The 23,693-nt window shown below is 43.5% G+C and overlaps 2 protein-coding genes across 5 annotated transcripts in view; both read right to left on the bottom strand.

The window, feature by feature from the left end:
- Window positions 1-5,108, bottom strand: part of PRICKLE3 (prickle planar cell polarity protein 3) — a 55,437-nt gene extending 50,329 nt beyond the window's left edge. For all 4 annotated transcript variants that reach the window (XR_014225480.1, XR_014225481.1, XR_014225482.1 and 1 more), the window contains exon 1: window positions 4,998-5,108. Coding sequence is in view for 1 of the 4 variants with exons in the window: in XM_082263358.1 (XP_082119484.1) it covers window positions 4,998-5,030 (33 nt within the window). In the remaining 3 variants the exon portion in view is untranslated. The remainder of the gene's footprint in view (window positions 1-4,997) is intronic.
- The window catches only part of WDR45 (WD repeat domain 45), a 443,369-nt gene that overhangs the window by 212,657 nt on the left and 207,019 nt on the right, over window positions 1-23,693 (bottom strand). The gene's annotated exons all lie outside the window — the stretch shown is intronic.

Below are 23,693 nucleotides of genomic sequence, written 5' to 3'. Positions count from 1 at the left end.
GCGGACGTTCGTCCGGTCCCTCGTTGTTGTATACAGGTAGGTGGACCTTCGTCTGGCTCCTTTTATACAGGTAGGTGGACGTTCATCCAGCACTTGTCTGGGCACAGGTGAAGAGTTCTGGGTTCCAGGTGAGTGAAGGTCCGCCCCCTGCACACCCCGACTACTGATGTCAATGAGCGTCTACATGGGGGATGTCAGAAGAAGACTCCGAGCAGAGATGGGAAAACCCACCTGAAGACATTCAATGTGACCATCACTTACCTCTCCTCCACCTGTCTTCATACCATTGGCCTTTATAGACACTTGGAGGGGCAGTAGAAACTTGTGGCTGAGATGCATTTTTTACCCCCCCCCCCCCCACTAAACACTTACTGTGGATTTAGAGCAGTGCTTTCCTTAAAGAGAACCTGTCCCTTTGCCTCCTCAGGGCTCTCCTTAACCAACTAACGTCTTAGACTGACTAATTGGTCAGAGACTGCAGCTCGGCTACAGGAGATGGTCGGGGACTGCAGCTGGGCTACAGGAGGCGGTCGGGGACTGCAGCTGGGCTACAGGAGGCGGTCGGGGACTGCGGCCCCGCTACAGGAGGCGGTCAGGGACTGCGGACCCGCTACAGGAGGCGGTCGGAGACTGCGGACCCGCTACAGGAGTCGGTTGGAGACTACGGACCCACTACAGGGGGCGGTCAGGGACTGCGGACCCACTACAGGGGGCGGTCAGGGACTGCGGCCCTGCTACAGGAGGCGGTCGGAGACTGCGGACCCGCTACAGGGGGCGGTCAGGGACTGCGGACCCGCTACAGGGGGCGGTCGGAGACTGCGGCCCCGCTACAGGGGGCGGTCGGAGACTGCGGCCCCGCTACAGGGGGCGGTCGGAGACTGCGGACCCGCTACAGGGGACGGTCAGGGTCTGCGGCCCCGCTACAGGGGGCGGTCGGGGACTGCGGCCCCGCTACAGGAGGCGGTCGGGGACTGCGGCCCTGCTACAGGAGGCGGTCAGGGTCTGCGGACCCGCTACAGGGGGCGGTCAGGGACTGCAGACCCGCTACAGGGGACGGTCAGGGACTGCGGCCCCGCTACAGGGGGCATTCAGGGACTGCGGCCCCGCTACAGGGGGCAGTCAGGGACTGCGGCCCCGCTACAGGGGGCGGTCAGGGACTGCGGCCCTGCTACAGGGGGCGGTCAGGGACTGCGGCCCCGCTACAGAGGGCGGTCAGGGACTGCGGACCCGCTACAGGGGACGGTCAGGGACTGCGGACCCGCTACAGGAGGAGGTCAGGGTCTGCGGACCCGCTACAGGGGGCGGTCAGGGACTGCGGACCCGCTACAGGGGGCGGTCAGGGACTGCGGCCCGCTACAGGAGATCATTAAGACATTGTTAAATGTATTTTTTACTTTTCCCTCTGTGCAGTAATCCAGTGTGAGACTTCCTGTAATAAAGACTCCTCACTGCTGCTCTATCTCTTTGCGCAGGGGGACTGGTCTTGTCTCCGCCCCCTCCTGTAGTTTTCTACAGACAGCCTGTAGTGGGTGGAGCTTTCTGGTCCCCTCCCACAGCTTTGCACTCTGCACAGGCTATGTACAGCACAGTGATGATCTCAAGGCTACTTTAACATAGTAATATCTGGGTTTGAAAGACATTTGGTGCGTACAAAGAGGATTTACATGCCTTGTAATTATTGAGCAATCGTTTTTTTTTTTGTGGGCGGAGCTCGGCTTTAAGACGTCATCGGCATGAATGGGTGACTTGTGCCCGTCGGCAATCACACGGCAGGCCCGGTCCCGTGTCTCCTCCATCACCGCATGAACAGAGATCAGAGCACGCGGGGACACGCTTGTATCATTCAATATTCGCCAATAGTTTAACCCTTTCCAGCCCCGCCCCGGGGTCCCTTTTAACCACTTCCGGACCGCTCACTGCAGTTATACGTCGCCGCTTTGACGTTAAAAGTATAACGGAACAACAACCGTGCGTGTTAAAACGCAACGTGACACAAAACATGTAAAACACAATAATATTATAATCTGAAGGTCGTGAGTTCGCTCCCCACGCGGGGCACCAAAAAATAAATAATGGAACAACAACCGTGCGTGTTAAAACAAAACATGTAATCGCCAAGCCAAGAGCGGAAACAGTCCGCCGGAGTTTCCTTCACAAAGCGAAAGTGAAATGTAAAAAAAAAAAAAGTATTGCGGCGTTTTATAACGCAACACCGCTTGCCAATGCGCACACATTGCGGTGTGGGCGGACCTTCCCCCTTAGCCCCCCCCCCATTCACACTGAATGCGGCTTTGCAATTGCGCTACTTCAGCGTGATTTCATCTGCGGCTTCCCAACATCTGTGCGATTTCATGAAATCGCCAAAACAGGTGCAGGAACTAAATTTTAAATCGCCCCTTTTTAAGACGTGCCATAGAAAGACATTAGATGCGACTTCTGGTGCGATTTGCAAATTGCTTGTCACACGGGTGTGAACGGGAGTTTAGGCTCTGTTCGCGGCGATTCTAAATCATGGTGGCAAGATGCGCCATGTGCATTTTGGGTGCCGGTCATCTCGATGCCACCACCAATGCAATGCAATTTTTTTTTTGCGACCCGTGCAAAGTCGCTCCAGGCTCGGGGCCGGAATCTGGTGCAACAATCGCTTCAAAGATGCGGGATTCCCGGGGCCTCCCCCGCTGTGGATCACTTTGCAGACAGCTGTCCCATTTGACAGCGAGGAAGCCCCATGTCACCTCCCCCCCCCCCCCCCTCCACCTGTTAAACTTTGAAAAGCCCCTCCCACCACGCTGAAACTGTATGAGTTCAATATGGTGGAATAATAATAATAATAATAAATCTGAATGATGATGATAATCCTGAATATTATAAACCCTCAATATTAATAATAATCCTGAATATTATAAAACCTGAAGAATAATAAATAATCCATAATAATAATATAAATCCTATATAATAACAATCCCTAATAATAATAATAATAATAATAATAATAATAATAATAATAATATTAATAATAAATATTTAAGAATAATTGAAATCCTGAATAATAATCATAATAAATAATCCTGAATAATATAAATCCTGAATAATAATATAAATCCTGAATAAGAATAATCCTGAATAATATAAATCCTGAATAATAATATAAATCCTATACAATAACAATCCCTAATAATAAATATTTAAGAATAATTGAAATCCTGAATAATAATCATAATAAATAATCCTGAATAATATAAATCCTGAATAATAATATAAATCCTGAATAAGAATAATCCTGAATAATATAAATCCTGAATAATAATATAAATCCTATATAATAATATAAATCCTGAATAAGAATAATCCTGAATAATATAAAATCCAGAATAATAATTGAAATCCTATATAATAACAATCCCTAATAATAAATAATAATACTAATAATAAATATTTCGGAATAATCAAAATCCTGAATAATAATAATAATAATAAATATTCCCAAATAATAAAATAAATCCCAAAGAAGAACCATATTTAATCCTTAAAAGAAATATAAATCCTGAATAATTCTGAATAATAATAGAAATCCTTAATAATAATAATAATAATAATAATCATTAATAATAAAAATCCTATATAATAATCACGAATAATAATAAATAATAATGAATAATCCTTAATAATAAAAATAATAATAATCAATAATAGAAATCCTATATAATAATCGCGCAGAATAATAAATAATTTTGAATGATCTAAATCCTGAATAATAATAATATATAATCCTGAATAATAATAATAAATAATCCTGAATAATAATAAATATTCCCAAATAATAATATAAATCCCAAAGAAGAAGAAGAATTAATCCTAAAAAATAATATAAATCCTGTATAATAATTATATAATATAAATTCTGTATAATAATAATCTAAATCATGAACAAGCCCTTGTTCACACTGCTGTAACTTCGAATCTGACATCCCTGCACGACTTCATTGCGGCTTGCATACGACTTCTTTAACAGGAGTCAATGCAAGTCGTGTTGAAGTCGCACCAAAGTAGTGCAGGAACCTTTTATTTTTTTCGAAGTTGAAGCAACTTGAGTCGCACTGATTGGACCGATTCCATTGCCGGTAATGGGGCGCAACTTGTCATGCCACTTTGCACTCTCAAGTCGCGTGGCAAGTCGCGGCAGTGTGAACTGGGGCGAAAATAAATCCTGTATTATTATTTTATAATAATCTAAATCCTGTATTATAATAATAATAATAATATAATAATAATAATAATATAAATCCTGTTATATTATTATTTTATAATATAAATCCTGTATAATAATTATAATAATAGTATAAATCCTGTATAATATTATAATTATAATAATAATATAAATCTTGTATAATAATTATAATAATAATATAAATCCTGTATTATTATTATTTTATAACATAAATCCTTTATAATAATAATATAAATTCTGTATTATTATTATTTTATAATATAAATCTTGTATTATAATAATAGTATAAATCCTGTATAATAATAATAATATAAATCTTGTATTATTTTATAATATAAATCCTGTATAATAATAATATAAATCCTGTATTATTATTTTATAATATAAATCCTATATAATAATAATATAAATCCTGTATTATTATTTTATAAAATAAATCTTGTATAATAATAATAATAATATAAATTCTGTATAATAATATAAATCCTGTATAATAACAATAATAATAATAATATAAATTCTGTATAATAATATAAATCCTGTATAATAACAATAATAATAATATAAATTCTGTATAATAATATAAATCCTGTATAATAATAATAATAATAATGTGGAGGCTGAGTGTTCCCGGGGAGGTGTGACGGGTGGGCTGCACACGTCTCAGTTCGTTGGATTGTTGCAGACAAAGACGAAAATAAAAGCAGAGAAGAGGAGACGAGGCTTCCGGAAGACGAGAGAGAAGAGGAGCGCGGGCTGAGCGCCTTACCTGAGAGCGGCGCCTCCTGGAACCGCGGAACATCCCGACCCTCCGGAGCGTCTCTGCTGACTGTTAGTGGAAGTCTTTCCTGGTATGTAGATCCGTTCACCTGAAACCTGAACCCCTCCCCCATCCCTCCCCGGGCCACAGAATGCCCCACCTGGAGAGACACTCCTAGACCAGGAGAGGACGCTCCGCCTCCCACTACACACTCTATATCCTCCTGTGATCTCTGGGATATATATATAGACAGCTATGACATCACACACAGATCACAGGAGGATATAGACGGCTATGACATCACACACAGATCACAGGAGGATATAGACGGCTATGACATCACACACACTGAGATCACAGGAGGATATAGACGGCTATGACATCACACACACACTGAGATCACAGGAGGATATAGACGGCTATGACATCACACACAGATCACAGGAGGATATAGACGGCTATGACATCACACACAGATCACAGGAGGATATAGACGGCTATGACATCACACACACTGAGATCACAGGAGGATATAGACAGCTATGACATCACACACACACTGAGATCACAGGAGGATATAGACGGCTATGACATCACACACACACTGAGATCACAGGAGGATATAGACGGCTATGACATCACACACACTGAGATCACAGGAGGATATAGACGGCTATGACATCACACACACTGAGATCACAGGAGGATATAGACAGCTATGACATCACACACACTGAGATCACAGGAGGATATAGACAGCTATGACATCACACACACACTGAGATCACAGGAGGATATAGACGGCTATGACATCACACACACACTGAGATCACAGGAGGATATAGACGGCTATGACATCACACACACCACACCTCCCAACTTTTTGGGATGGGAACGAGGGACACCTTTTAGCAAAAGTATGTAGGCACAGGACACACCCCCTGCCACGCCCCCTTAAAGGAGAATTATCCGAAAAAAATGATTTGTTAAACCCACAAGTGCTTTTTTTTTTTTTACCACTTCTATTCCTTTATATTGGCTTCTGAGTGGCGGTTCACATTTGTGCGATCACAGAGATGGCATGTAATTCGCAGCGCACTGCGATGTCTGTGCGGTGCATACAGTTTGTATGGCTGAATTTTCACTGCAATCGCACTAAAAGACGCACAGGACCCTTTTTATGGCCCGCAGCATAATCGGATCGCATGGTGGTTCACACCAGTCAACTAGATCAACGGATACAATGTAATGGATCGGATCCTGCAGAGGGGATCACAGAACGGGTACAATGTTACAGATGGATACAATGTTACAGATGGATACAATGTTACAGACGGAGTTTCCTCTCCTCATCCGGATTCCTGGATTATCGCTCCCCTTCCACAGGAGCCGATCCATCACCACAATTCCACTCTCTCCTTCATCACTGACTCCTCCTCCTCCCAGCATTACTACATAGATTGGAGGGGAGATTACATTTACTTTTTTTTTTTTTTTTTCTAGCTCTCTTCAGTTACTTCCTGGTTTCTGGCCTAGGACAAAATTATGTCATACATCCCAGGAGTCTTCAGGAGGGAGGAGGGGCTTTCTCAGCTAACAGCACCCGCCTGCTTGCATGCCTGAGCTAAGGGCAGATGGATTCCAAGAGGGTAATGCTACATAAATCACCTATCCTTAATTAAGATGTCTGCAGCTAGAAATGCTGGGGGATGTTTCAAAGCGATTTCTCAAAATAAAAGCAAACTAAAGCATAGAGACAAGGCTGGATGGGGCAGGGGAAGGATGGATGGATGAGAGAATAGAAGGATGGATGAAGACATGGATGGATGGGGGAGTGGAAGGATGGATGGAGACATGGATGAATGGGGGAGTGGAAGGATGGATGGAGACATGGATGGATGGGGGAGTGGAAGGATGGATGGAGACATGGATGGATGGGGGAGTGAGTGGAAGGATGGATGGAGACATGGATGGATGGGGGAGTGGAAGGATGGATGGAGACATGGATGGATGTGGGAGTGGAAGGGTGAATGGACACATGGATGGATGGGGGAGTGGAAGGATGGATGAAGACATGGATGGATGGGGGAGTGGAAGGATGGATGGAGACATGGATGGATGGGGGAGTGGAAGGATGAATGGAGACATGGATGGATGGGGGAGTGGAAGGATGGATGAAGACATGGATGGATGGGGGAGTGGAAGGATGGATGGAGACATGGATGGGGGAGTGGAAGGATGGATGGAGACATGGATGGATGGGGGAGTGGAAGGATGGATGGAGACATGGATGGATGGGGGAGTGGAAGGATGGATGGAGACATGGATGCATGGCAGAGTGGAAGGATGGATGGAGACATGGATGGATGGGGGAGTGGAAGGATGGATGGAGACATGGATGGATGGGGGAGTGGAAGGATGGATGGAGACATGGATGGATGGGGAGTGGAAGGATGGATGGAGACGTGGATGGATGGGGGAGTGGAAGGATGGATGGAGACATGGATGAATGGGGGAGTGGAAGGATGGATGAAGACATGGATGAATTGGGGGAGTGGAAGGATGGATGGAGACATGGATGGATGGGGGGAGTGGAAGGATGGATGGAGACATGGATAAATGGGGGAGTGGAAGGATGGATGGAGACATGGATGAATTGGGGGAGTGGAAGGATGGATGGAGACATGGATGGATGGGGGAGTGGAAGGATGGATGGAGACATGGATGAATTGGGGGAGTGGAAGGATGGATGGAGACATGGATGGATGGGGGAGTGGAAGGATGGATGGAGACATGGATGGATGGAGGAGTGGAAGGATGGATGGAGACATGGATGGATGGCAGAGTGGAAGGATGGATGGAGACATGGATGGATGGAGGAGTGGAAGGATGGATGGAGACATGGATGGATGGAGGAGTGGAAGGATGGATGGAGACATGGATGAATTGGGGGAGTGGAAGGATGGATGGAGACATGGGTGGATGGGGGAGTGGAAGGATGGATGGAAACATGGGTGGGAGGAGTGGAAGGATGGATGGAAACATGGATGGATGGGGGAGTGGAAGGATGGATGGAGACATGGATGGATGGGGGAGTGGAAGGATGGATGGAGACATGGATGGATGGGGGAGTGGAAGGATGAATGGATGGGGGAGTGGAAGGATGGATGGATGGGGGAGTGGAAGGATGGATGGAGACATGGATGGATGGGGGAGTGGAAGGATGGATGGAGACATGGATGGATGGGGGAGTGGAAGGATGGATGGATGGAGGAGTGGAAGGATGGATGTAGACATGGATGGATGGGGGGAGTGGAAGGATGGATGGAGACATGGATGGATGGGGGGAGTGGAAGGATGGATGGAGACATGGATGGATGGGGGAGTGGAAGGATGGATGGAGACATGGATGGATGGGGGAGTGGAAGGATGGATGGAGACATGGATGGATGGAGGAGTGGAAGGATGGATGGAGACATGGATGGATGGCAGAGTGGAAGGATGGATGGAGACATGGATGGATGGCAGAGTGGAAGGATGGATGGAGACATGGATGGATGGGGGAGTGGAAGGATGGATGGAGACATGGATAAATGGGGGAGTGGAAGGATGGATGAAGACATGGATGGATGGGGGAGTGGAAGGGTGGATGGAGACATGGATGAATGGGGGAGTGGAAGGATGGATGAAGACATGGATGAATTGGGGGAGTGGAAGGATGGATGGAGACATGGATGGATGGGGGAGTGGAAGGATGGATGGAGACATGGATGGATGGAGGAGTGGAAGGATGGATGGAGACATGGATGGATGGCAGAGTGGAAGGATGGATGGAGACATGGATGGATGGAGGAGTGGAAGGATGGATGGAGACATGGATGAATGGGGGAGTGGAAGGATGGATGGAGACATGGATGGATGGGGGAGTGGAAGGGTGGATGGAGACATGGATGAATGGGGGAGTGGAAGGATGGATGAAGACATGGATGAATTGGGGGAGTGGAAGGATGGATGGAGACATGGATGGATGGGGGAGTGGAAGGATGGATGGAGACATGGATGGATGGAGGAGTGGAAGGATGGATGGAGACATGGATGGATGGCAGAGTGGAAGGATGGATGGAGACATGGATGGATGGAGGAGTGGAAGGATGGATGGAGACATGGATAAATGGGGGAGTGGAAGGATGGATGAAGACATGGATGAATTGGGGGAGTGGAAGGATGGATGGAGACATGGATGGATGGGGGAGTGGAAGGATGGATGGAGACATGGATGGATGGAGACATGGATGGATGGGGGAGTGGAAGGATGAATGGATGGGGGAGTGGAAGGATGGATGGATGGGGGAGTGGAAGGATGGATGGAGACATGGATGGATGGGGGAGTGGAAGGATGGATGGAGACATGGATGGATGGGGGAGTGGAAGGATGGATGGATGGAGGAGTGGAAGGATGGATGTAGACATGGATGGATGGGGGGAGTGGAAGGATGGATGGAGACATGGATGGATGGGGGGAGTGGAAGGATGGATGGAGACATGGATGGATGGGGGAGTGGAAGGATGGATGGAGACATGGATGGATGGGGGAGTGGAAGGATGGATGGAGACATGGATGGATGGGGGAGTGGAAGGATGAATGGAGACATGGATGGATGGGGGAGTGGAAGGATGGATGGAGACATGGATGGATGGGGGAGTGGAAGGATGAATGGATGGGGGAGTGGAAGGATGGAGGCGGTTATGGTTTAGGCTCGGATAGTTTAGTTCTGCTTTACAACCTATTTCCTATGATCCTCGGCTCCATCTAGAGGCCACAATGTGCTATTTTCCTGACTCATTCTATTATTCTCCATTTAAAACCTTCAGACGGGAGAATGGAGCCTAATAGTAGAATCTGTCATGTATGATGTCACACATTACAAACATTTGCGGTGTGATTTGTGACCTTTGCAGTGACGATGACACCTTCACACTTTTTATGAACAGACCCCTCCGTGTTACAACGAATGTTTGCTCTCTCAGCGCACACAGAGGAGAGTTTTGCGTACAGACGGTGAGAATGTTTACCGATCACCGACCCCCCCTGAAGGGTGACGGCTCCTTACTTTCTGTCTCTTCCCAGTTTCAGGCAGTGAAAGTCGCTAATGAAAAGTAAACACTGGAGCGAAGGGGTTGCAATCTATTTTTTTTTTCCTTTTCTACATTTTTTTTTCCTACATTTTGTTTTCTACTTTTTTTTTCTACATTTTGCTTTCTACTTTTTTTTTTTTCTACATATTTTTCCTACATTTTTTTTCTATTTTTTTTTTCTTCATTGTTTTTTCTACATTTTTTTCTACTTTTATTTTTTTCTACATTTTCTTTTTTTTTTTCTACATATTTTTCCTACATTTTTTCTACTTTTTTTCTACATTTTTTTTTCTACTTTTTTTTTCCTTCATTATTTTTTTCCACTTTTTTTTCTTCATTGTTTTTTCTACATTTTGTTTTCTACTTTTTTTTCTTCATTGTTGTTTTTTCTACATATTTTTCCTACATTTTTTTTCTTCATTGTTTTTTCTACTTTTTTTTTCTACATTTTTTTCTACTTTTATTTTTTTCTACATTTTCTTTTTTTTTTCTACATATTTTTCCTACATTTTTTCTACTTTTTTTTTCTACATTTTTTTTTCTACTTTTTTTTTCCTTCATTATTTTTTTTCCACTTTTTTTTCTTCATTGTTGTTTTTTCTACATTTCTTTCTACATTTTCTTTTCTTTTTTTTTCTACATATTTTTCCTACATTTTTTTTCTTCATTGTTTTTTCTACTTTTTTTTTTCTACATTTTTTTCTACTTTTATTTTTTTCTACATTTTCTTTTTTTTTTTCTACATATTTTTCCTACATTTTTTCTACTTTTTTTTTTCTACATTTTTTTTTCTACTTTTTTTTTCCTTCATTATTTTTTTTCCACTTTTTTTCTTCATTGTTTTTTCTACATTTTGTTTTCTACTTTTTTTTCTTCATTGTTGTTTTTTCTACATTTCTTTCATTATTTTCTTTTCTTTTTTTTTTCTACATATTTTTCCTACATTTTTTTTCTACATTTTTTTTTCCTTCATTATTTTGTTTCTACTTTTTTTTTCTTCATTGTTTTTTCTACTTTTTTTTTCTTCATTGTTATTTTTTCTACATTTTTTCTACTTTTTTTCTACATTTTCTTTTCTTTTTTTTCTACATATTTTTCCTACATTTTTTTTCTTACATTTTTTTTTCTACATTTTTTTTCTTACATTTTTTTTTCTACATTTTTTTTCTACATTTTCTTTTTTTTTTTTTTGATAACGTATCTTCAGCCAACATACACTGGAGGAGATGGAAATATAAAACGGATACAATGTATTCTCTCACCTACCAGAGAAGGGAAATCCTGCGTTCTGATTGGTTCTGGCAATGAAATAAATACTCAGAAAAAAAAACCAGAAAATATCTGTCCCATCAGCCTCCCTCCATATCGGTAGCCCGGAGGGTGGGGGCGCAGTCCAGCAATTTAAAAATCTGATTGGCTGACACGGGGGCCAACCATTGAGTGAAAATTCATACAATGTATGGCCATTGTAATGAGGGGGGGGGGGTGATGGGTTCTCTTTAATAAGAGTAATTATCGGGGGTTGGGATTTCCTGTTCCCTATGATGGGGGGGGGGGGGGAACCGGATTGTCAGGCTGGGTGGGAGATCTCCGGAAATAGCAGTGAAGGGTGGAAACCCCCAACATGTGAGGAACGGCGCCCTCTGCTGAGCAAGAACCAAAAGTTCTATTTCTGCCTTCTATATCCACTTTAGCCTTTTTTGGCACTTTTTTTTACAACTTTATATTTGTATTATTTGCTAGAAAATTACTTAGAACCCTCAAATATTATTATTTTTTTTTTAAATGTTATTATTTTTTTTTTTTTTAACAGAGACCATAGAGAATAAAATGGAGATTGTTGCAATATTTTATGTCACAGTATTTGTGCAGCGGTTTTTCAAAAACAATAAAAAAAAGAAATACACTTTAATGAATTTATTGCAAAAAAAAAAAAACAGAATATATATATAACCCAATTTTTTGGGGGGTAAAATATAAAAGATGATGTCATACTAAGTAAATAGATACCTAACATGTTACACTTAAAAATTGCGCATGCAGCATACAAATATTCATTGTTTGGTTCTATACATTGCGTTTGTTGTACTTGTCTTCTATATGAAAATTCAATCAAAAAAGATTAAAAATAAAAATTGCACATTCTTGTGGAATGGCGAGAAACTATGATGCTTATAAAAATTCCTAAAGGGGACATTTTACTTTTTTTTTTTTTTTTTTTTACAGGTTACCATTATAGTAGAGGATTTTGTAGGGTACAAAAAAACATTTAGTACATTTTGTAGAGGATTGCTAAAATGTCTTACTGCCATCTACTGGCAGAATGGAAGTACTACAGGAGAGGATTGATAAAATGTCTCACTGCCATCTACTGGCAGAATAGAAGTACTACAGGAGAGGATTGATAAAATGTCTCACTGCCATCTACTGGCAGAATGGAAGTACTACAGGAGAGGATTGATAAAATGTCTCACTGCCATCTACTGGCAGAATAGAAGTACTACAGGAGAGGATTGATAAAATGTCTCACTGCCATCTACTGGCAGAATAGAAGTACTACAGGAGAGGATTGATAAAATGTCTCACTGCCATCTACTGGCAGAATTGAAGTACTACAGGAGAGGATTGATAAAATATCTCACTGCCATCTACAGGCAGAATAGAAGTACTACAGGAAAGGATTGATAAAATGTATCACTGCCATCTACTGGCAGAAAAGTACTACTACAGGAGAGGATTGATAAAATGTCTCACTGCCATCTACTGGCAGAATAGAAGTACTACAGGAGAGGATTGATAAAATGTCTCACTGCCATCTACTGGCAGAATGGAAGTACTACAGGAGAGGATTGATAAAATGTCTCACTGCCATCTACTGGCAGAATAGAAGTACTACAGGAGAGGATTGATAAAATGTCTCACTGCCATCTACTGGCAGAATAGAAGTACTACAGGAGAGGATTGATAAAATGTCTCACTGCCATCTACTGGCAGAATAGAAGTACTACAGGAGAGGATTGATAAAATATCTCACTGCCATCTACAGGCAGAATAGAAGTACTACAGGAAAGGATTGATAAAATGTATCACTGCCATCTACTGGCAGAAAAGTACTACTACAGGAGAGGATTGATAAAATGTCTCACTGCCATCTACTGGCAGAATAGAAGTACTACAGGAGAGGATTGATAAAATGTCTCACTGCCATCTACTGGCAGAATAGAAGTACTACAGGAGAGGATTGATAAAATGTCTCACTGCTATCTACTGGCAGAAAAGAAGTACTACAGGAGAGGATTGATAAAATGTCTCACTGCCATCTACTGGCAGAAAAGAAGTACTACAGGAGAGGATTGATAAAATGTCTCACTGCCATCTACTGGCAGAAAAGAAGTACTACAGGAAAGGATTGATAAAATGTCTCACTGCCATCTACTGGCAGAATAGAAGTACTACAGGAAAGGATTGATAAAATGTCTCACTGCCATCTACTGGCAAAATAGAAGTACTACAGGAAAGGATTGATAAAATGTCTCACTGCCATCTACTGGCAGAATAGAAGTACTACAGGAGAGGATTGATAAAATGTCTCACTGCCATCTACTGGCAGAAAAGAAGTACTACAGGAGAGGATTGATAAAATGTCTCACTGCCATCTACTGGCAGAATAGAAGTACTACAGAAGAGGATTGATAGAATGTCTCACTGCCATCTACTGGCAGATTAGAAGTACTACAGGAGAGGATTGATAAAATGTCTCACTGCCATCTACTTGCAGAATAGAAGTACTACAGGAGAGGATTGATAGAATGTCTCACTGCCATTTACTGGCAGAATAGAAGTACTACAGGATTTTGTAGAGGATTGATAAAATGTCTCTTATTTGCTTTGATAAATATTCCAAATACATGAAATTACTCCGCTCAGTGACACCCGCATGTGGTCCTCCATGATTGGAATAACAGCCGTTGTCCTTCTCTACAGCGCCTACGTGCACCTTGGAACAAGAAGGAGAAACTTCTCGGCCAGAGCTCACATCTGCTAGACAACATCCATCGCCATCGCTCAACGTCTGATGCACTTCTCCTCCTCTTCTGGAAGTCCAATTCCCAAACCGATAAAGACAACCAAGTCCTAGAATCAGCTTCTTCAAAGCCACCGCCATAACCTCTGCCGGTCCCTAAGCCCAACTTAAAACCAAATATAATCATGTCATTTCCATTCTCCATTCTATTTATGTACGTGGATGACGGCACTGTCATTTTAATTAAAAAATATATATTTTCTTCCTAATGGATATCCAGCTGTCACATGACCCGGCTCTCTCCCAGCCTGTCTGCAGGGAAACATAGGCAGGGGGAGCTTTAAAGGAAGAGGATGAGCTAATTTGAAATTTAAATATTTATTAATTTGTGGACATAACGAGATGTGAGCAGATTTCTGCCAGTCACAGGCTCTGTCATGCCCTTTCAGCCCGTGTCTTAAAAAAAGTGTGAGGTGAAGCCTCCATCAATCTACACATAATATCCAGCCCCTCTTTGTGTTTAGCTGGTTAGTGGGGATGGAATAGGAGGGAGGGAGTGGGCTGTCATTTACCACTGTGTACACGCCCACATGTGTGACTCTATAGAAGACATGTGCAGTACGAAAACATTTGTTTCTTTATTTAAATAATTTTGTTAAATTAGTTTAATTTATTTTCAGAAATAATTTTGTTTATTCACTTTCAAAGTCAATACGCATTTCCAAATTTGGTCAAATTGAATTCAGTTTGACCGAATTGGGAAAATTCTAATTGGCATTCCAATTTTGGAAGACGGTTATATCAGCAATGCTGATGAGTTTTGTGGGGGTTGCTGGTTTAAACCTGAGGGCATCTTTTGAAGTTTTTGATCACATTCAAAATACTAGGCCTTGATTTTGTAAAGTTTTGTTCTCAAGGCTGGTTGGCTGAGGGGTTTAAGAACCTGCCCCCCCCCCCCCCCAAAACCAGTAATGACTTCAGAGTTGCCGGTTTAAATCTCGATTCAGCTTTTTGAATTTGCGATGACTTTAACTCCTCAAATAGGAGAACGCACCCATACGTTTTTGAATGGAGGTGAGGTGCTCAGAGGATGAGTGTTGACCCCGGGCACCATAGACTCATAGATCAAATCCTTGAAAGCACTGCAGACCCCCAAGGGCAATTCTATGAGAGCTCTGCTGTTCCTGTGCACCAAAGCACTGTAGGCTCTCAGAAGACACATCAATGAAAGTGCTGGAGACCTCCAAGGGCAAATTCCTGGAAGCACAGTAGACCCCCCGAGCTCAAATCCCTGAGTGAAAGCTTGGAGGCCATGGACAACCCACCAGTCTGCTCCAGTCCCAGGCCCCCACAGGCCTGTAACATGTGTGGGCATCACATTAGGTTGGGAACACCCTGCCTTTTTGGTCCATAGAACAGCTGTATTCATACTGAGACTAAATGACACACAGGGGGACTCTATTTACTAATTCGGTGACTTCTGAAGCCAATTGGTTCCACTAGATTTTAGTTAGGGGTATCAGAGTAAAGGGGGTGGGGCAGTCTTGGGTTAGTAAGTCTGGATGTTGAAGGGCCCAGCTGCCAAACCTTTATACAAGAGCTTTGCTGTGGCTCAGGGATTAGAAGACGGCCAGCAGTGCTGATGATGTTTTAGGTGTTGCCGGTTCTAACCTGAGGCCATCCATGAAGGCTGTGATCACATTGCAGGTACTAGGCCTTGAGTTTGTAACCCCGGCTGGTTGGCTGAGGGTGTAAGAACCGGTCCCCTAAGCCAGCAATGATTCTAAAGTTGCCGGTTCAAATCTCGGTTCACCTTTTTGAATTTGTGATGACTTTAACTCCTGAAATAGGAGAACGAACACATGAGTTTCTGAGCAGAGGTGAGTAGCTCAGAGGATAAGAGTGTTGACCCCGGGTGCCGTAGACCTGAGTTTGAATCCTTGAAAGCACTGCAAACCCCCAAGAGAGTGCTGTTGATCCTGTGCACCGAAGCACTGTAGACCCCCTGAGGACGCATCAATGAAAGTGCTGGAGACCCCCAAGGGCAAATTCCAGGAAGCACAGTAGACCCCCGAGCTCAAATCCCCCAGTGAAAGCTTGGAGGCCATGGACAACCCACCAGTCTGCTCCAGTCACAGGCCTGTAACATGTGTGGGCATCACATTAGGTTGTGGACAACCTCCCTCTTCGTTCGAATGGGCACTCCATTCAAAAAGTTGGGACTTAGTTTTCTTTGCCTCAACCCCTATATAGACACACACACGGTACAGCACATGAGCCCCTGCAGGTGGGACAAGGTATCCACCAACAGGAAGTTCAAGTGCTGCACAGCACCCAGGACACACATGGCTTCCCTCAGAGGGATTTGAACCCAAGTCTCCAGCAGACCAGTCAGAGCTCTTACCCTCTGAGCTACCACCCATGCTCAGACACTGATGTGCTGTTTCTGATATTTCAGGAGTAGATAAAATGAACACCATTAAAATAAATAAAAGAAGAAAATCGAAGGATAAAAAGATAAAGTAACGAAATAAATAAAAGAATATAATCAAGGTAAAAGAAAAAAACAAACAAACACTAAATAAATAAATCAAGAAATAAAAGGAAATCAAACAAGTAAAAGAAACAAAGAAATCAAACTAGATAAAAGAACAACACACACAGAGCCCCCTGCTGGTGGGCAATGGCAGTGGAGCATTTCCCATTACCCTGTTCCACCAATAGGGGGCTCAAGTACTGCAGAGCACCCAGTACACACATGGCTTTCCCTCATTAAGGGGCTGGTTCTTCTATTTCAGGAGTAGAAAAAATTAACACCATTAAAAAAAAAAAATAAATACATAAATAAATGAAGAAAATCAAAGGATAAAAAAAAATACATAAAAGATAAAGTAAAAAAAAAAAACACTAAAATAAATACATTAATAAAAGAAAATCAAAGGATAAAAAGATAAAGTAAAGAAATAAATAAAAGAATATAATCAAGGTAAAAGAAAAAACAAACAAACACTAAATAAATAAATCAAGAAATAAAAGGAAATTGAAACAAAGAAATCAAACTAGATAAAAGAAGAACACACACAGAGCCCCCTGCTGGTGGGCAATGGCAGTGGAGCATTTCCCATTACCCTGTTCCACCAATAGGGGGCTCAATTACTGCACAGCACCCAGTACACACATGGCTTCCCTCATTAAGGGGCTGGTTCTAGATTTTAGTTAGGGGTATCAGAGTAAAGGGGGTGGGGCAGTCTTGGGTTAGTAAGTCTGGATGTTGAAGGGCCTGGCTGCCAAACCATTGCATAGGAGCTTTGCTGTGGCTCAGGGATTAGAAGACGGCCAGCAGTGCTGATGATATTTTAGGTGTTGCCGGTTCAAACCTGAGGCCATCCATGAAGGCTGTGATCACATTCCAGGTACTAGGTCTTGGTTTTGTAAGCCCGGCTGGTTGGCTGAGGGTGTAAGAACCGGTCCCCTAAGCCAGCAATGATTCTAGAGTTGCCGGTTCGAATCTCGGTTCACCTTTTTGAATTTGTGATGACTTTAACTCCTGAAATAGGAGAACGAACCCATGAATATCTGAGCAGAGGTGAGTAGCTCAGAGGATAAGAGTGTTGACCCCGGGCGCTGTAGACCTGAGTTCGAATCCTTGAAAGCACTGCAGACCCCCAAGAGAGTGCTGTTGCCCGTGTGCACTGAAGCACTGTAGACCCCCTGAGGACGCATCAATGAAAGTGCTGGAGACCCCCAAGGGCAAGTTCCTGGAAGTGCACAGTAGACCCCCGAGCTCAAATCCCTGAGTGAAAGCTTGGAGGCCATGGACAACCCACCAGTCTGCTCCAGTCCCAGGCCCCCACAGGCCTGTAACATGTGTGGGCATCACATTAGGTTGTGGACACCCTCCCTCTTCGGTCCATGGTCTGTGACATCACTGCAACATCTATAAATAGAATGGGCTGTCTTACCGGGGCAGTCCATTCAAAAAGTAGGGACTTAGGTTTTTATTGGCCTCACCCCTATATATATATATATATATATATATATATATATACATCCACCCACCCTGATACTGTACAGCACATGAGCCTCCTGCAGGTGGGACAAGGCATCCACCACCAACAGGAGGTTCAAGTACTGCACAGCACCAGGACACACATGGCTTCCCTCAGAGGGATTTGAACTCAGGTCTCCAGCAGACCAGTCAGAGCTCTTATCCTCTGAGCTACCACCCATGCTCAGAGACTGATGTGCTGGTTCTGATATTTCAGGAGTAGATAAAATGAACACCATTAAAAAAAAATAATAATAATAATATATGAAAGAAGAAAATGAAAGGATAAAAAATAAATAAAAGAAGATAAAGTTAAAAAAATAAATAAAAGAATATAATCAACCTAAAAGAAAAAAGCAAACACTAAAAAAATAAATAAATGAAAGAAGGAAATCAAACAAGTAAAAAAGAAACAAAGAAATCAAACTAGATAAAATAAGAACACACAGAGCCCCCTGCTGGTGTGCAATGGTAGTGGAGTATTTCCCATTACCCTGTTCCACCAATAGGGGGCTCAAGTACTGCACAGCACCCACTACACACATGGCTCTCCCTCATTAAGGGGCTGGTTCTTCTATTTCAGGAGTAGACAAAATGCAGATTATTAAAAAAAAAAAAAAACAAAAAAAAAAAAAACACTAAATAAAAGAAGGAAATCAAACTAAAAGGAAAAAAACAAAGAAAAAAAAATCAAAAACAACAAAATAAATGAAAAAAATAAAAATAAAAAAGCAAAACAGCTAATAAAAGAAGAAAATCAAACAAGAAAAAAAACTAAAACAAACTAAATATATGAAATAGAAATAAAAACGTGGATTTTTTTCCTTTATTTAGTTGCTTGTCTTTTATTTTAGTTGTTTGATTTTTTATGTTTTTTTTTTCTTTTATTTGTTTGATTTTCTTCTTTCCTAAATGAAAGAAGAAAATCAAACAATTAAAGAAAGAAGAAAATCAAACTAAAAAAAGGAAAATCAAACAAGAAAAATAAAAGACAAACAACTAAATAAAGGAAAAAAATCCAAAACAAACAAAATAAAAAAGTAGAAGAAAATCAAAAAAGTAGAAGACAAAAAAACTAAAAAAAAAAAATCAAACAATTAAAGAAGAAAATCAAACAAGTAAAAGAAAAAAATAAATAAATAAAATAAAAAAATCTAACAAATAAAAGAAAAAAAAAATAAAACAACTAAAAAAAAAAGGAAGATCAAACAAGTAAAAAAAAACCAAACTAAATAAATGAAAAAATATCAAACTGTAAAAAAAAGAAAAATCAAACAAGTAAAATAAAAGACAAACAACTATATAAAGGAAAAAAATCCAAAACAAACAAAATAAAAGAAGAAAATAAAGAAAGTCGATTTTATTTTTTATGTTTTTTTTTCTTCTACTTTTTTGATTTTCTTCTTTTATTTTGTTTGTTTTGGATTTTTTTCCTTTATATAGTTGTTTGTCTTTTATTTTACTTGTTTGATTTTTCTTTTTTTTATAGTTTGATATTTTTTCATTTATTTAGTTTGTTTTTTTTTTTTCTTTTACTTTTTGATTTTCTTCTTTTATTGTTTGATTTTTTTTCTTTTCTTCTAACAATAAAATAAGAAAATCAAACAAGTAAAAGAAAAAAAAAAACAAAAACTAACTAAATATATGAAATAGAAATAAAAAACGTGGATTTTTTTCCTTTATTTAGTTTCTTGTCTTTTATTTTAGTTGTTTGATTTTTTATGTTTTTTTTTTTTTTCTTTTACTTGTTTGATTTTCTTCTTTCCTAAATGAAAGAAGAAAATCAAACAATTAAAGAAAGAAGAAAATCAAACAAGTAAAAGAAAAAAAAATCAAACTAAAAAAAGGGAAAATCAAACAAGAAAAATAAAAGACAAACAACTAAATAAAGGAAAAAAAATCCAAAACAAACAAAATCAAAAAAGTAGAAGACAAAAAAACTAAAAAAAAACATCAAACAATTAAAAGAAAAAAAAACACAAAACTAAATAAAAGAAAAAAAATCAAACAACTAAAAAAAAAAAAAAAAAAAAAAGGAAGATCAAACAAGTAAAATAAAAGACAAACTAAATAAAGGGGAAAAAAATCCAAAACAAAAAAAATAAAAGAAGAAAATAAAAAAAGTCGATTTTATTTTTTATGTTTTTTTTTCTTCTACTATTTCGATTTTCTTCTTTTATTTTGTTTGTTTTGGATTTTTTTCCTTTATATAGTTGTTTGTCTTTTATTCTTTTATTTTACTTGTTTGATTTTTATTTTTTTTATAGTTTGATATTTTTTCATTTATTTAGTTTGTTTTTTTTCTTTTACTTTTTGATTTTTTACTTTTATTGTTTGATTTTTTTTCTTTTCTTCTAACAATAAAATAAGAAAATCAAACAAGAAAAAAAAAACGAAATAAAAGAAAAAAAAGCTGGGCTGGGAGCTTGGCGGGCACGGACAGTAATTGGACCCTCCCAGGAGTAGGGAGGAGCTGGGCCAGCACAGACAGTAATTGGACCCTCCCAGGAGTAGGGAGGAGCTGGGCCAGCACAGACAGTAATTGGACCCTCCCAGGAGTAGGGAGGAGCTGGGCCAGCACAGACAGTAATTGGACCCTCCCAGGAGTAGGGAGGAGCTGGGCCAGCACAGACAGTAATTGGACCCTCCCAGGAGTAGGGAGGAGCTGGGCCAGCACAGACAGTAATTGGACCCTCCCAGGAGTAGGGAGGAGCTGGGCCAGCACAGACAGTAATTGGACCCTCCTAGGAGTAGGGAGGAGCTGGGTCAGCACGGGCAGTAATTGGAGCGCCCCCAGAGGGGAGGGGGATGGGAAGTAATCATCCATATCCAGGAATATCTGTGGCCATGTTGGAGGTCACTGTGGAGGTCGGCAACCATATTTCTGGTTACCATGGAGATGTCTGATGACATCAGAGGCGGCCATCCTGGCAGTCACTGGAGAGACGTCTGCGGCCGTGTTGGTGGTCCGGGCTCAGTATGTTGGGGTCCCGGAACGCTCCGCTATGTTGGGGTCCCGGAACGCTCCGCTATGTTGGGGTCCCGGAACGCTCCGCTATGTTGGGGTCCCGGAACGCTCCGCTATGTTGGGGGTCCCGGAACGCTCTGTTATGTTGGGGGTCCCGGAACGCTCCGCTATGTTGGGGTCCCGGAACGCTCCGCTATGTTGGGGTCCCGGAACGCTCCGCTATGTTGGGGTCCCGGAACGCTCCGCTATGTTGGGGTCCCGGAACGCTCCGCTATGTTGGGGGTCCCGGAACGCTCCGTTATGTTGGGGGTCCCGGAACGCTCCGCTATGTTGGGGTCCCGGAACGCTCCGCTATGTTGGGGTCCCGGAACGCTCCGCTATGTTGGGGTCCCGGAACGCTCCGCTATGTTGGGGGTCCCGGAACGCTCCGCTATGTTGGGGGTCCCGGAACGCTCCGTTATGTTGGGGGTCCCGGAACGCTCCGCTATGTTGGGGGTCCCGGAACGCTCCGCTATGTTGGGGTCTCGGAACGCTCCGCTATGTTGGGGTCCCGGAACGCTCCGCTATGTTGGGGTCCCGGAACGCTCCGCTATGTTGGGGGTCCCGGAACGCTCCGCTATGTTGGGGGTCCCGGAACGCTCCGTTATGTTGGGGGTCCCGGAACGCTCCGCTATGTTGGGGTCCCGGAACGCTCCGCTATGTTGGGGTCCCGGAACGCTCCGCTATGTTGGGGTCCCGGAACGCTCCGCTATGTTGGGGGTCCCGGAACGCTCCGCTATGTTGGGGGTCCCGGAACGCTCCGTTATGTTGGGGGTCCCGGAACGCTCCGCTATGTTGGGGTCCCGGAACGCTCCGCTATGTTGGGGTCCCGGAACGCTCCGCTATGTTGGGATCCCGGAACGCTCCGCTATGTTGGGGTCCCGGAACGCTCCGCTATGTTGGGGGTCCCGGAACGCTCCGCTATGTTGGGGGTCCCGGAACGCTCCGTTATGTTGGGGGTCCCGGAACGCTCCGCTATGTTGGGGGTCCCGGAACGCTCCGTTATGTTGGGGGTCTCGGAACGCTCCGCTATGTTGGGGTCCCGGAACGCTCCGCTATGTTGGGGTCCCGGAACGCTCCGCTATGTTGGGGGTCCCGGAACGCTCCGCTATGTTGGGGGTCCCGGAACGCTCCGTTATGTTGGGGGTCTCGGAACGCTCCGCTATGTTGGGGTCCCGGAACGCTCCGCTATGTTGGGGTCTCGGAACGCTCCGCTATGTTGGGGTCCCGGAACGCTCCGCTATGTTGGGGGTCCCGGAACGCTCCGCTATGTTGGGGTCTCGGAACGCTCCGCTATGTTGGGGTCCCGGAACGCTCCGCTATGTTGGGGTCTCGGAACGCTCCGCTATGTTGGGGTCCCGGAACGCTCCGCTATGTTGGGGTCTCGGAACGCTCCGCTATGTTGGGGGTCCCGGAACGCTCCGCTATGTTGGGGTCTCGGAACGCTCCGCTATGTTGGGGTCCCGGAACGCTCCGCTATGTTGGGGGTCCCGGAACGCTCCGCTATGTTGGGGGTCTCGGAACGCTCCGCTATGTTGGGGGTCTCGGAACGCTCCGCTATGTTGGGGGTCTCGGAACGCTCCGCTATGTTGGGGTCTCGGAACGCTCCGGTATGTTGGGGTCCCGGAACGCTCCGCTATGTTGGGGGTCCCGGAACGCTCCGCTATGTTGGGGGTCCCGGAACGCTCCGCTATGTTGGGGGTCCCGGAACGCTCCGCTATGTTGTGGGTCTCGGAACGCTCCGCTATGTTGGGGGTCTAGGAACGCTCCGCTATGTTGGGGGTCTCGGAACGCTCCGCTATGTTGGGGGTCTCGGAACGCTCCGCTATGTTGGGGGTCTCGGAACGCTCCGCTATGTTGGGGTCCCGGAACGCTCCGCTATGTTGGGGGTCCCGGAACGCTCCGCTATGTTGGGGGTCCCGGAACGCTCCGCTATGTTGGGGGTCTCGGAACGCTCCGCTATGTTGGGGTCCCGGAACGCTCCGCTATGTTGGGGGTCCCGGAACGCTCCGCTATGTTGGGGGTCTCGGAACGCTCCGCTATGATGGGGTCTCGGAACGCTCCGCTATGTTGGGGGTCCCGGAACGCTCCGGTATGTTGGGGTCCCGGAACGCTCCGCTATGTTGGGGTCCCGGAACGCTCCGCTATGTTGGGGGTCCCTGAACGCTCCGCTATGTTGGGGGTCTCGGAACGCTCCGCTATGTTGGGGGTCTCGGAACGTTCCGCTATGATGGGGTCTCGGAACGCTCCGGTATGTTGGGGTCCCGGAACGCTCCGCTATGTTGGGGTCCCGGAACGCTCCGCTATGTTGGGGGTCCCGGAACGCTCCGCTATGTTGGGGTCCCGGAACGCTCCGCTATGTTGGGGTCCCGGAACGCTCCGCTATGTTGGGGGTCTAGGAACGCTCCGCTATGTTGGGGGTCTCGGAACGCTCCGCTATGTTGGGGGTCTCGGAACGTTCCGCTATGTTGGGGGTCTCGGAACGCTCCG

The sequence above is a fragment of the Pelophylax lessonae genome, assembly GCF_965119305.1.
Source record: "Pelophylax lessonae genome assembly, chromosome: 7".
Taxonomy (NCBI): Eukaryota; Metazoa; Chordata; class Amphibia; order Anura; family Ranidae; genus Pelophylax; species Pelophylax lessonae.
The sequence above is the reverse complement of the archived record's forward strand: the minus strand, read 5'-3'. Positions and strand labels throughout refer to the sequence as shown.